General features: G+C 35.1%; 3 protein-coding genes across 3 annotated transcripts; 1 reads left to right on the top strand and 2 right to left on the bottom strand.

The window, feature by feature from the left end:
* Positions 1–2,187: 2,187 nt before the first annotated feature.
* On the top strand, positions 2,188–2,545 carry EV154DRAFT_421120 (uncharacterized protein; the record flags this gene model as incomplete). Its single annotated transcript, XM_051595996.1, has 2 exons — positions 2,188–2,406; positions 2,459–2,545. Coding segments are annotated over 2 exons (306 nt in total), but the record flags the coding sequence as incomplete, so codon positions are not given.
* A 569-nt stretch (positions 2,546–3,114) lies between these two features.
* On the bottom strand, positions 3,115–5,385 carry EV154DRAFT_421094 (SNF2 family N-terminal domain-containing protein; the record flags this gene model as incomplete). The annotated part of the gene is made up of 8 exons (XM_051595995.1): positions 3,115–3,416; positions 3,466–3,683; positions 3,740–4,475; positions 4,526–4,622; positions 4,673–4,759; positions 4,833–4,957; positions 5,010–5,078; positions 5,133–5,385. The coding sequence occupies 8 exons, from the start codon at positions 5,383–5,385 to the stop codon at positions 3,115–3,117; spliced, it is 1,887 nt and encodes a 628-aa protein (XP_051457452.1).
* Positions 5,386–7,443: 2,058 nt separating this feature from the next.
* Positions 7,444–9,105, bottom strand: EV154DRAFT_563815 (P-loop containing nucleoside triphosphate hydrolase protein; the record flags this gene model as incomplete). The annotated part of the gene is made up of 5 exons (XM_051605804.1): positions 7,444–7,477; positions 7,536–8,372; positions 8,424–8,452; positions 8,503–8,820; positions 8,887–9,105. The coding sequence occupies 5 exons, from the start codon at positions 9,103–9,105 to the stop codon at positions 7,444–7,446; spliced, it is 1,437 nt and encodes a 478-aa protein (XP_051457451.1).
* Between the last annotated feature and the right edge of the window lie 4,424 nt (positions 9,106–13,529).

Below are 13,529 nucleotides of genomic sequence, written 5' to 3'. Positions count from 1 at the left end.
AAAGCTTTTTCTTTTATAATCAATTTTAATACAAGCGTCTTCCCGCGAGAGTTTGCATTATCCCTGAAATTAACTATTCTATTTTCTTCTTCTTGAAAAATAAATGAAAACCAATCGCGAGTCAACATTTTTGCAATTTATAATACCATTTTTACTCCCTTTCACTCCGCTCGCGAGTGCAACGTAGTGTTCGAACTTTTCGAGCCTGCACCGACCTTGCGCCAGTTCGAACAAAGCTGGAACCGGGTTTTTGTACTCTAGCTTGTGCCACTTTTTTTGGGTTCGAGCAAGCATCGATTGAAGCTCGCTCGGCTAAAATGTCGATAGTAGCCACTTTAAAATTAAGGTCCTTGAAAGGCTAGTAATGGCATTTCCCCTTGATTTTAATCTTTTTTTCCCTTTACCATTTTTTTTTTTTTTTGTTTATGCTCTAATAATTCCAACTAAAATGCTTTGGACTTTTATTTAGTTGTACAACCAGCAAACACATTTAGCATAGAAAATGACACAGTGCTGCACACTAAACCCAAATAAGCCAAATTTTTACAGCAACCATAGTAACATGATGTAGCAGAATCAATTTAAACTTTCGTGCTCACAAATCCAACTGTATTATATTTATAGATGCAGTAATAGTTTGATTTAAGTATCCGAATTAGGTGTTAAGGCTGGTGAAAAAAAAAGGTTTTTTTTTTCTTTTCTAACTTTTATTTCAATAAATACCCATTTTATTATCATAAGTTTCTGTAATTATTTAACATCACTTTGACGTGCACTTTGTGTAATAAAAAGGGCGAGCGAGTTCGAGCTATCGTATTTGCAACCGAGCCGAGCTTAAGAAACTACGAGCGATCTCGAGCTGCAAAAAAAAACGTATTGGAGCGAGCTTCGACTGGAACACGATCGATGCTCGCTCGAGAGTTTCGATCTTTATTCCGAACACTTTGTACTTAAGTCCTTGAAAATCGTATTCAAACCAAATTTACCTCCTGTTTTTCTAATTGAGTCATATAACTTTTCATAAGTCTGTCAAAGATATCTAAAAAAAGGAGAGGGGTATTTCTAGACATCCGGTAAATTGAGAGTGAAAGCACTGGGCGTATGAAAAAAAAATCCTGAATATTTCAATAACGCTTTTAAATGAAATGGGTTCGTATCTTTTTTCTATCTTTTAATATTTAGTCAAAGAATAAAACATTATTTATAACAAAAACGAGCTTCAAGTGATGTAAAAACGAATTTTCAAAGTGAGCCTTAGGCTGTTAATAAAAAGGAATTTCAGCCATAAATAGAAGCGGATTCGATCCTCTGGAAAACGAACTCTAAGGGTGGAACTACTGTATTGAAAAGTCGTACTTATCGAGGCTTGTAATCTTGTGATTTAAAACGCCTCAGCTTTCCACGGGGGTCACGTCAAAATTTGATTTTTTAAAACGCGGTTTTATCGTTTAAAGCAACAGAACTTTTTTCCTCTGCTTAAAGAATGCCAACTTCACAACTAAGGTAAAACAATAAAATTAATTCGAGCCTGGAAATTAACCTATACAAACAATAGCGACTATGAATTAAAACGAAAACTGAACATGGAGGAGAATCAAAATCTCTTGAAGCAACTAGGATTGAATGCTAAAGAAGGAATTGCGGCAGTAAAATAAATAAAAAAAGATCTCATTTTCATAATATTGACGCATACTCCATGTAGGATATACCCGAGGTTGAACCATTAGCGAAGAGGAAACGTACAGGCACTTATAAAAGAGCACCTTCCAGGCCTAAAACACCTACACGTTTATCCAGACGATCTAGAGGTGAATCCCCTGAAGAATTTGTATGTCTGCTTTTATCGAATAAGTTTACTGTAAATAACCATTATCTTATAGACAGAACTAAGTGAGATAGTCGATGAGAATGATCGTGTCAGGCAACTTGAAGTAGCCGAAAAGAGAAAAGAGGAGGAACAAAAGTTGATTTTAAATCTACCAGAATCGATTAGCGTACCTGTCACACTTCGTATGTAATGTAACATTCAATCGAATGAATACTCATTAAAATATACTTTAGGAAGCATTGGAACAACAATATGGTCACTTGGAGAACTAAATGTCGGAAAGGGGAGATCGAAATCGTGGAGCAGTCGAGGAGTAGGTATTATGTCTGAATTGAATGCATCTACTTATATTTTGTTAGTGCAAGTATAAGCACCCTTATCCTATTGGATACCGTGCAACTAAATCCCATTTTGGCAATGATTATACAATGGGTATTTCTGCAGGGGCTGAAGGTCAAGCGCCAGTTTTTACTGTACAGCATAAGTCAACTATTTGGACAGGAAATACACCCACAGCACCTTGGACAGAAGCATGTATTAAAAGTAAATCTAGTAGCACTCGTGTGAGTGGTCCTTTGGTAATCAAATTAAGAAATGAGTAATAAGCTTTATAATTAACAACTTAATTAGTTTTATGGGTTCTCTGATTCTATTACAATGAAACTAATTGAAAACTTGGATGGATATAATGAATCAAGCTTACCCGAGGAAGACTAGGCATTTGCATATATCAATGGTCATGTTTTTAGGATAATTTTATTAAAAAACAGCAGTTTCAGACAATTTTGAACAATGTCAGAGTGATTTCTTTTTTTTCTTGTCAATAACGTTCTCAATGTCACGAAGAATTTCGTTGTCAAACGTGTCAAATTCAAATTCGTCAAAGTCTTCAAACTCATCGAAATTATCTATTTCCATGATTGGAGCAGGTCTTTTAAGCAAATTTCTTTCTGTCAGTCCAAGCACCTGCACAACTTGCTCTTCTTTTATTGACACTTCATCTTTCTGATTGCCCACTTCTTCCTCTATATCCCCGACTGATTCCATTTCAATTACGTCGTATTCTTGATCGTCTAAATATTCCATGGCTACTCTTTTCGGTTCTGCCTTTGCAATCGGGTTTTGAAGAGGTGGCTCTTCTTGATGTAATTCTGGGGCTGTTCGTTCACCGTGTTCAATTGAATGAATAGCGTTGTTCTCGTCCATCATTTCATGACGCTCAACAATTTTACGGAATAATGCATTCTACAAAGATCATGTAATTAATTTCAGATTCGCAAAACATTTCAGTTGTCGCTTACCTTTTTGTTTAAAATATTATCCATTAAAGATTCTTCGATCGTATCTTTGATTACTACGGTATGGATAAACGTTTCCTTTATTTGAGTCATTCTATGAATTCTGGCAATTGCTTGATCCATCGTGGCAGGATTCCACCATCTATCCATGATTATCATGTGATTCGCTCTCTGTAAGTTTAAACCCACACCGCCAGCCTTTAACGACATGACTAAAACTCTGACCTTTGGGTCATGATTGAATTTTTGTAAAGCACATTTTCTTGCATAAATACTCATACCACCATGATCTAATACGTATATTAAGTTGCGTGTTCAGAGATATATCACAAAACTTACATGCTTGACATTGAATTCTTGCATTAGTTAATACCTCGCCAACTTTTGTAATAACATCCACAAATTGAGATACAACAACGATTTTATCTGACAGATCTTCACTTAGTAATGTTTGAAGAAAATTCGCTAACCACAGCACTTTTGTAGAATTCTTAATCAACTTCAACCTCTGCAATTGTGAAAGATCGATAGGGTCTTGTAAATTTCCAAACTGATCGCTACAATGATGATACTTTTAGTAAAGTCGTCTATCGTGAATTTAACAATAACTTACTAGTAACTTTCAATGATTTCCAAAGCCTGCTCAAACTCGGATGTTTCATCGTAGTAATTCTTTTCTCGTTGCACATCTACATCTTGTAAACTTGTTACCAGCGATTCGTCGTTTCCAGATCTAGCCAAAGGAATCAAATCTGGGAATTTTTCCAACAAAATCATATGGTGACCACACACCTGTTTCAATCTCAAATATAGAATAGCCGATGATGTCAACAATGAATTTCCGTCTCCAGACTCTTTGATTCGACTCAATTGATAGTATAATAATCGCTCTAGATAATCGTATAAAGCCCGTTCTGGAAGTGTGAATTCTAATACTATTCGTCTTTCTTGTCGTGGTAACATTGTCAGTTCAGATTGCAAAGCAGATTTTGTCCTTCGGATCATGTGTGTTTTTAAAAGCTCTTTCATATAATCATCTTCTTTTCTCTTTTTCAGATCCATCTCAATTTTCAGGAATGAAAAGATTGGATATAATTCAGTCACATCATTTTGGAAAGGTGTACCTGATAAACACCACCTGAACTTAGCTTGTAGGGCTTTGACAGAACTATATAACATTGTGTTGGCTCTCACTTTATGGGATTCATCTAAAACAACTCTATGCCACTCGACGCTGAATAATGGTGCATCTTCAAGTCTTCCTTGACGGAGAGATCGATTGTGTGCCTCCCTTTTGTATTCCGATCGAACTTTATCATAAGTGGTAATGACAATACGAAAACACGGTTCTATAAACGGGGTCAGAAAGTATATTGTGATAGCACCAAGTAGTACTTACGTTCGATAAGTGCAGCCGAATCATCTTGGTATATGAAGTAAGGCAAACTACCGTATGTAGTTTTGGTACGGATTTCTTCTGCCCATTGATCTGCAATCTACGTATATTGTTAAACTACAATATTTTACAAATGCTATCCATCCTTACACCACGAGAGGGTACTACAACAAGTGTACATGCATGAATATTTAACACAGGCTGTTGACGCAATATAACCATAAGTGTTTGAACAGTCTACATGTTTAATTTATCAGCTTCTCATTTAATCAATCATTTTCTTGTCTTTTAATGTGTCACACTATTTCACCTTCCCGAGACCCATTTCATCTGCCAATATACCACCTCGATATGCTTTTTCCATGAAAATCATTTTGTTTACACCTTCAATTTGGTGAGGGCGCAATTCGATCTTTTTCCTCAATGAAGCATGAACTAAACCAAATCATTAACGACAATAAATAAGTTTTTGTTGGTCTGTTCTTACCAGCATTTAGATTTACAGAAGGTAATTCCTCCAATGTTTCTGTAAGTGTTACGATCAACACGTCCTTGTCTAAACTTCATCAAAAAGGGGACATACACAAAAACCTATTTTTACTTTTTGTACCTCTCAACCATGTCGGATCGTCAATCGTATGGTAAAGACCACCAATTTCAATGTAAAAATGATATTGGGCATCCCTTCTCCAGATATGTGGATAGCGCTCACACAATTCATACAATATGTCATACAAGGCTTGATTTTTGGCAGAGTGAAGAAGAACGGGTTTCTCATCTACGTTTGGCTTGATTGTCAAACGAATGCTTTGGCATGTTGAGCAATTAGACCAGTTGCTTGTGATTTCAGCAGGCGTATTCATTTAGCACAAGAAGAAAAAGGCCAACGTTTTTTTTTTTTTTTTTTTGACAGGGACGACATTAATACGCGCTGAGTTTCCGTATTTCTAAAAATCAGTCACTGTGTATGTCCCAAAGTGGTTGCGTTCTTTATGCAAAATTGAAACTGATGGACGAGTGAAATAAATGAATAGAAAATATATACATCAGAAGATTTTTCCTTTAAGGTGATTATCAAGATAGTATTAAAAAATCTAAAGAGAAAAAATAAAAAAAAAACCTTGAAGGGCACTGATAATTACCTCATTGAGGCAAATATGATTCTCATTGTTGAGGTCTCTTACCCATTTAAGCTTATATTCACAAACTAATCGGAACTGTTCAATTACATTTAACTGAAAAAAATTAAATACGGTAACATCCATCATTTCTGTCATTGTCTTTGTATCAATATTAGTGTTGATAGACTCATTGTCTATAATCAGGGAGTGCTTTTTGAATCACCTTATCCTCTATAACTGTCAGCAAAAAAGCTATAATAATAACCCACAATCTCACCATTTTTTATGTTAACAATTTTCTAGACACTTCATACCCTCTTCACTACCCCCTTTTTTTATGTACATACATGATAATTCAACAACTAACAATCCCATCAACTTCGATTCAATAGTTAGTACAAAAACAAATTTGGTAAATTAAAAAAAGACCGTTGAGTTTGTGAAGCTGTAAAGATCGCTCGAGTGGAAACTTTTAGTCAGTTGCAATTTTCTGCAAAGAGAATAGTTTGAAAATCATTTTGCAAACGAGCTTAATATGGTAGGCTTTGTCCAAAGCCACTGACATCCTCCAAACTGATCATCGTACGACCCATCTCTTGAACAGAACTTTGGAAGACCACAGCGGGACAAATTTATTAAAATAACTAAATAAACGATTTAGTCTTGACTCTATGTATGTCATGCGTGACTAATGTTCTTCCAATGCAAGACTTAAACCATTCTAGCGCCATGTTTTCCGAAGATTTTTTTTAGAAAGCTGATAAAAATAATCTACTTAATTAAAGCATCTAGTATATATGTATATATATATCAGTTTTGACAAACTTGGAAACATAGAGTCTCTAATTTTTTTTTTTTTTTTTTTTGAATAGTAGACACGCCGCGCCCTATAAACGAAGTGCAAATTCTTGTGTTATCAAATATGATCTCCAGAGATATGTTAGTTTCACTTCTTCACAGGTTTTCTTTATTTGTACTAACGTTTCTCTCACAGGTGTACAAATTACAATGCCATGACCAATAACACAAATCAAATTTTCTCCGCTTGTTTGATTATCCTTCATAATGTTCAATCGCTTTATGAGTAATATAGACGAGCAAGACTCCAAGAGAAACAAGCAAATAATATTACTGTTTGACAACTTTGCAATAAATTGCAGGCCTGTTATCGAAGATCAACCGTGGATAAACTTGATTGTCTAGTTCCCTTTTGTTTTTCTACTGTTCATTATCCCAGAAAAAACTATCGCCCTGAGCCATTTTTTTTTTTTTTTTTTTTTTTTTTTTTTTTTTGGATTGAGCACACTACATAATTTTTACAACAGTTTATCGTATTTTTTGGGTAATTGCAATTATAGCCGGCTACATACATGTAACAAACTTAATTACTCCAAATTGCATTATTCTAGCCAGACTACACAAAATACCAAATAAGATAGAGCATATCCTGTACTGGCAGCTATTCATTTGGAGCCATTCAAGACACTAAAGCTCTGGTAACTTGTCATTGCTATTTAAATAGCACAACGGTGGTATTTTAGATGTATTAAAAATTACTAGCTTTTCTTTGCTGTACAGGAAAAACAAGTCGTTTTGATAGAGTTACTAGCTTGCACCTTCAAATCATATGTTGACGTGTTATAACAAATAGATGTTTTGAAAACCTGAATCTTAGCATAGTTCATATTGTAATGAGAGCTAATTTCGTACGGTAAATAAAGACTTTTACAACACTTTGTAATATATCTAGAAATCTGCTAATTAATCACAAATACATATTTATTACAGAAGCAACGTTGTTTAATAATCATCATCCTCGTCGTCTCTGAAGCGCCTACAAAAAAAAAGTATTAGTAAAGGTCATATTTGAACATGTAAAAAATAAAACTTACATATCATTTGTGCGATAACGGGCCAAGAATTCGGGTACTTGTTGTTTACACTCAATCAACAACTTTGTAAGATCTCTTCCGACAGGTGAATTATTGTTATTGAAGAAACTAGTTGCAAGACCGGCATTTCCCACACGAGCTGTACGGCCGATACGATGGATATATTCATCGATTGAATTGGTCATATCATAGTTAACAACATGCATAACATTCTTAACATCAATACCACGAGCGACAACAGCTGTAGCGACAAGGATAGGGCATGTACCTGCCTTGAAGGCCAACAAAGCGTCTTCACGCTCCATTTGAGAACGATCACCATGAATAGATGTAGCAGGAAAGTTGCTTTCGTATAAGAATTGATCCAGCGAATCAGCATTACGTTTTGTGTCCACAAAGATGAGAGTACGACAGGCTGGTTGGGACATGAGTAATTCTCTCAATTTTTGACGCTTATCTTGTTCCTCTACCCACATTACTTTTTGGGTAATATCTGTGGTGGTTCCACCGATACGACCAACCTTCAAGAATAAGTAGTTAGGCTTGAGGAAATCTCTAGCTAAACCACGGATTTCTTTCGGGAAAGTAGCACTGTACATCAATGTCACTCTATTTTTGTTCATACCCTTTCTCTCCACGATTTCTCTAATAGCGCCCTCGAAACCCATATCCAACATACGATCTGCCTCATCAAGGACCAAGTATCTCAAGTTACTCAAATCAATTTTACCGCGATCAATAAGATCCACCAATCTTCCTGGCGTTGCAACCAATACATCACACCCTTTTTCAATTTCTCTAATTTGTCCTTGTACACCAGCTCCACCATATACAGCACTATAGGAGAGCTTGTTAGATACGTGCTGTAGAAAAAGAAGTTGTACCTACCAAGGTCTCAACATACTTCTGTAGCAAAACTAGACGGAATTATTAGTAAAATAAATTACGCATTATTTTAAATACATACTCTACGAGATTCATCGAAGATTTGCACACAAAGTTCACGAGTGGGTGCCATAATTAGCACTAAAGGACGACACTTGAAATGTCGAGCATCATGAGGACCATTGGGTCTGGCAATCAGAGTCATAGCTTGACTAAATAGAGCTGAACAGGTAGGAATGAGAAAAGCGGCAGTTTTTCCACTACCGGTTTGAGCACACGCCATTAAATCTCTACCGGCAGTTACAATAGCAATACTATTTCTCTGTACAGGAGTAGGAATACTATAACGGGCCAAAGCGATATTTTCCTTCATACATGGGTGAAGATTGGTTTCCTCGAACTATGGAAAAAATCCCGGTGAGTTATTCGTTTTGTAGAAATTATGTAACAAATGTTTATATTTTACACGTTCGAAACCTGGGGGAGGGTTGTCACCTTTGACTTTGACGGGAATACTAGCATACTTGTCAAAGTTAAGGCCGGTGTGCATGTGGTTTTCCTCGCCGAATAACTCTTTCTCTAAGGCCATATCTCTAGGTGCTACTCCTGAAGAAGAGTATTCGGCCTTCCATTCGTAACGTTTTTTGGCCGAACCCCAATTATAAGTGTCCATATTTCTACTCATCTTTGCTAAAAGAAAAAAAGATAAAAATGTAAAAGTAACAACTTTTTTCTTTTGTTGATAAAGCAGTCTCGATTTAGGATGACTTACACCACCGAGATTATCTCGTGTGTACATCGGGATTGAATGTCCGATACAGTTCATCTCACTTTGTTTCCAGATGCATCAACATTAATTTTCAGATACTTTTTTACCTTTTTCAAACGAAACAAAATGGAAATTTAGACAGATATGAAATGGATTTTCAGTCAAGTTCAAGTACGATTTTTTTTTTTTTTTTACCTTTAAAGAAAATACAAAGGCTATTTGTGAAATACAAAGTTAACACCCACCAAATTGATGCAATTTACACTGTACGGGAGTATAAAAGATTAATATCAATCAAACAACAGGTTTTAAATCTGTCGTAGCTTGACGAAAAACAAAAACATCAAGACGTTGATTATCATTTTTTACAGCAAATAAAAAAAATTGGCCAATATGCTGTGAGAAGCCATAATATCACGATTCCACACGATATTACAATGATTTTGCTTGCATTTCAATACCGCATGTACTCTTCGTTTTTAATTTTTGGTTACGAGTTTTAATACTACACTTATAGCAGATTTGACTCGTCCAATATTTATCTACCATCACCAACTCCAAACTCTTTTCCGCAATACTTTTTGAAAGCCATTTTGATAAGGCGAACGTAAGTTGCTTTGCTTCCCTTAAGACAGCTGTTAAACATTCCACCTCCAAAAGCAGTAATTATTTTATTTGGTTTTTCAATGTGGTCAAGATGAACCGGAATACGTTACTTGTATTCATTTCTTTCATTACTTAATTCTTCTGGTCAATTCAAAATTTATTTCATTATTACTGGATACAATTTACATCCACATAACAATATAAAAGTCAAATAGGCCAGACTCATCTTCAATAATTGTGTTATAATGATAACACCAGACTGCTTTAACAATCGATAAAAAGCTTGTGCGTCTATTCGGATGGTTTTCATTGCAGACTTGTAGGTTAGTAAAATGGTAAAAAAGCGATATCCACACTGATCAGTGTATTTTGTGGGCTTGAAAGTTCCATATTCAATCCAGGATTACACGTTTTGTTCCAAATTTTAATAGAGTAGTTAAATGTGGCTCGAGTTTCTTTACTTCTTCTCCTAGAACTAGTGGTATTTTAGAGTCATACATGGAAGAACAATCTTTTTTAAAGACTTAAAATTTATTTCTGTTGAGTCTGGAAGTGAGTGCCTGATCTTTAAATGTTCGTTAAACATACGCCATAATGTATGTAGCTACTGTACAATGTGTTTTCGAGATCTTGATTCTTTTCTAACTACAAAAAAGGGTCATTGCGACTGCTGTTTCTACTTTGGTGCATATAAGTAATGAGCAAGGGCTTTCCTTTTGGCGACTGATAACCCCTTGCAAAAAAAAAGGCGAAGATGCGTTTGATAGAGCTTTCAGGAAGACACGTGTTGTTCTCCTTTCATAATTTTTTTCAAGCGTAATTGCAGACAAGCGTATCATATTTTTTGCGTACGATTGACAAAATGAATGAGCATCCTATACTTTTTAAAAATTTCAGCATTGTTTTGTTGATGTCACAGTCCTGACAAAATTTCTCGAAGTAATGCATGTATACCGAGATCTTTTTTCTGTTACCAGTTGTAAGATTAAAGACAAAATATACTGGCTTATGTTCGATAATTGGTATTTGTTCACTCATGCTGGAAATCTTCAATATTATATAGTTCATAAGCAATGCGTCTATATACATTCTTTTTTTTTGTATAGGCTGTCACTGAAGCAATTGAACTGACAAATTTTCTATCTCTACATTTATTTTTCAAGGTGTATTCGGAGTTTGATGGATTCACCTGCTAACAAGCGAAGGTGTTTATCTACTGTAAGACCTGAGCACCAGGCCGATATGGTGATATTTTAACCGAGATCAATAAATCTTCTATGCCACAAAAGAGTATAATTTAACATTTCCTCCTACCAGCCCGCGAAAAAAAAAGACAGGCTAAAACGGATGACACCAAAAATGTTACAACTGCATTTATCGTTTTATAACTTTCTTAGATGTTCTAGACAGGCGCTATAATTATGACTTTTGTATAGTTGTGAATAATTGGAAAACCTCTAATTTTTACTATGACGTTTATGCACAGTAACAACTAATATTACATGCGTGCATCGGATCAAAGTCCTTCAAGTTGTTACTTCTATCAACAATGGATAGTTGAATGCTTCCCTAGCTCCGAGCATTTGGAAGATTTGGATCCGAAAAGCAATTTGGATTGCCTCGTTATATTGCTACGTACCCGCTTTACCAATTCAGCTCGGTTTGAACTAGAGGAAATGGTATCCCTTCTTTCCAACATGGATTACTTGCTGTTTATAATTATAGAGCTACAAAAAATCCAGGTCAAGAAGAAGATCTCTGAGCTCTAATGCTAGAAGAAATGACATTTCTCTAGACATAAGAAATCCCCTGATTTCGAACATGCCGAAAGAAGAATAAGGCTTTGTAGGACCTGTAGACAGCTAGGAAACTACACTATACAATGTTCGCGGACAGTTAAGTCACAAGCTACTCTCTTATCTCAACATTCCCAGCATTGTTATATATATCAAACAAGATAGACAGTTTATAAAATAAAGAAGAAGCTAATTTTGAGACCGGGTAAAATTAAATATTGTCTTATTATTGAATTAGAGGATGGTTTATATAGGAATGGACAAACACCTTTTGATACTTGTCAATTAATAGAGCAGGCTGGGAGAATGATTTATAATGTGAACATATTTCAGTAAGCATGTGTGGACCATGCATGCATTGTAAACTGTGGTATTATTTATAAGTTGTTTTTATCATTTGTCAATGCAGATGTTGCGTGTAAACCGTGTATACGTGAGGTGACACATAATAGCTATTAGGATTTCGAGTTTCTTCGCTGAAGTAAGTCACAAAATAGGGCTTGTATACACTGCGGTATAGTTGTGTATACAACAAGCATTAGCAACAATGACCATGATCAACTTGATTGTCTATTCTTATCCTTTCAATTTTACTAAACTTTCTTTTGAGACGTAGGCCGACGAAAATTGTGGGGGTGAAATAACAGTTCTTATATTTTAAAGAATGTTAGCTCGAATAGAGAAATATCATTTGCTGCTTTCAATAAGCTTTAGCTTTGATAGAGCATTTTCATTAGTTTAAAATTTACTGATAAGGTAGGTAAAGGCCATTTTTGTTTGTTTCTCATAAAAATTCTATCCCTGTCTATAATCGTTAAATGGTGTTATATATTTTATTGGTTATATGCTCTATTATACAATCGTGTATGTTAATCATTGGCATTAGCCATTATTATGTGTAGTTTATGTAGTTAATAGTGTTCGAACTTTTCGATTTTGTACCGATCTTGCGCCGGTTTGAATAAATCTCGAGCATAGTTCTCGTACTCGAGCACAGGCCACGTTTTTTTTTTTTCTTTTTTTTTTTTTGACTCGAGTGAGCATCGAACGACACTCGCTCGGCAATGACATTGTAAGTAGTCACTTTCAATCCATGACTGTAAAAAGATGGGTAATGACATTTCCTCTCAGCAATACTCTTGACTTCATTATTCTTTTCGGTCTTGAATTTCTAATTTTAATAGTTTAAACGTACAATCAGGTTTAGAACAACAAATGCATTAAAAAATCCAAAATTCTGAAATAAATGAAAGACAAACCTGATTAAGCCAAACATTTTCACTAGTTGTACCTTGTACATAGAAAATTATTAATAAGCATTTTTGTTCCACATAGTATAGTGTATCCGTAGTACCGCTTCATAATTTAATTCTTAGTTACCGCAAAATCACGGTGAAGGTTAACAACGATTTTGACCGTATCCGTGACGAATCTGGTCAATTTTTGACTATTTTGTATGCTGGACGGGAATTTTCAAAAATCGACCGTATCCTGGACGGGGAAATTTTATAATTTGACCGTCTCCGTCACGGATATGGCTGATTCTGTCTCCGTCACGGATACGGTCAATTTTTTGACATAAGTTTCCCACTCTTATTTAAAAGATTTTTTTACAGACTAATCTTCTTTCCTTAATTTGTTTTTATATAAATATTCTGTAAATAATAAAATGTAGCATACTCTGTTACTATCTAAAGCTTTCCTGTTGTAAACTATTGTGTGTGGTATTTTGGCATCTGATAAGATGAGTCCTTGCTATTTTGTTGGTGTTCTACTTGTGTTATTATTGAAATGTAAGTAACTTGCTTTCTTTGTTTGTGTTGATATATTCTGACAATATTGTTATAGATAAAATGGCAATGAAGTTGGCTATAGGATGACACCTAGGCTAAAAAAAAACTTACTTAAACAAAGTAAATGCGGACGAATGGGCGAATA

Source organism: Mucor mucedo, assembly GCF_025094135.1.
Source record: "Mucor mucedo strain NRRL 3635 chromosome Unknown EV154scaffold_48, whole genome shotgun sequence".
NCBI classification, from domain to species: Eukaryota; Fungi; Mucoromycota; class Mucoromycetes; order Mucorales; family Mucoraceae; genus Mucor; species Mucor mucedo.
Note: the sequence above shows the minus strand (reverse complement) of the source record. Positions and strands in the feature narration are given on the sequence as shown.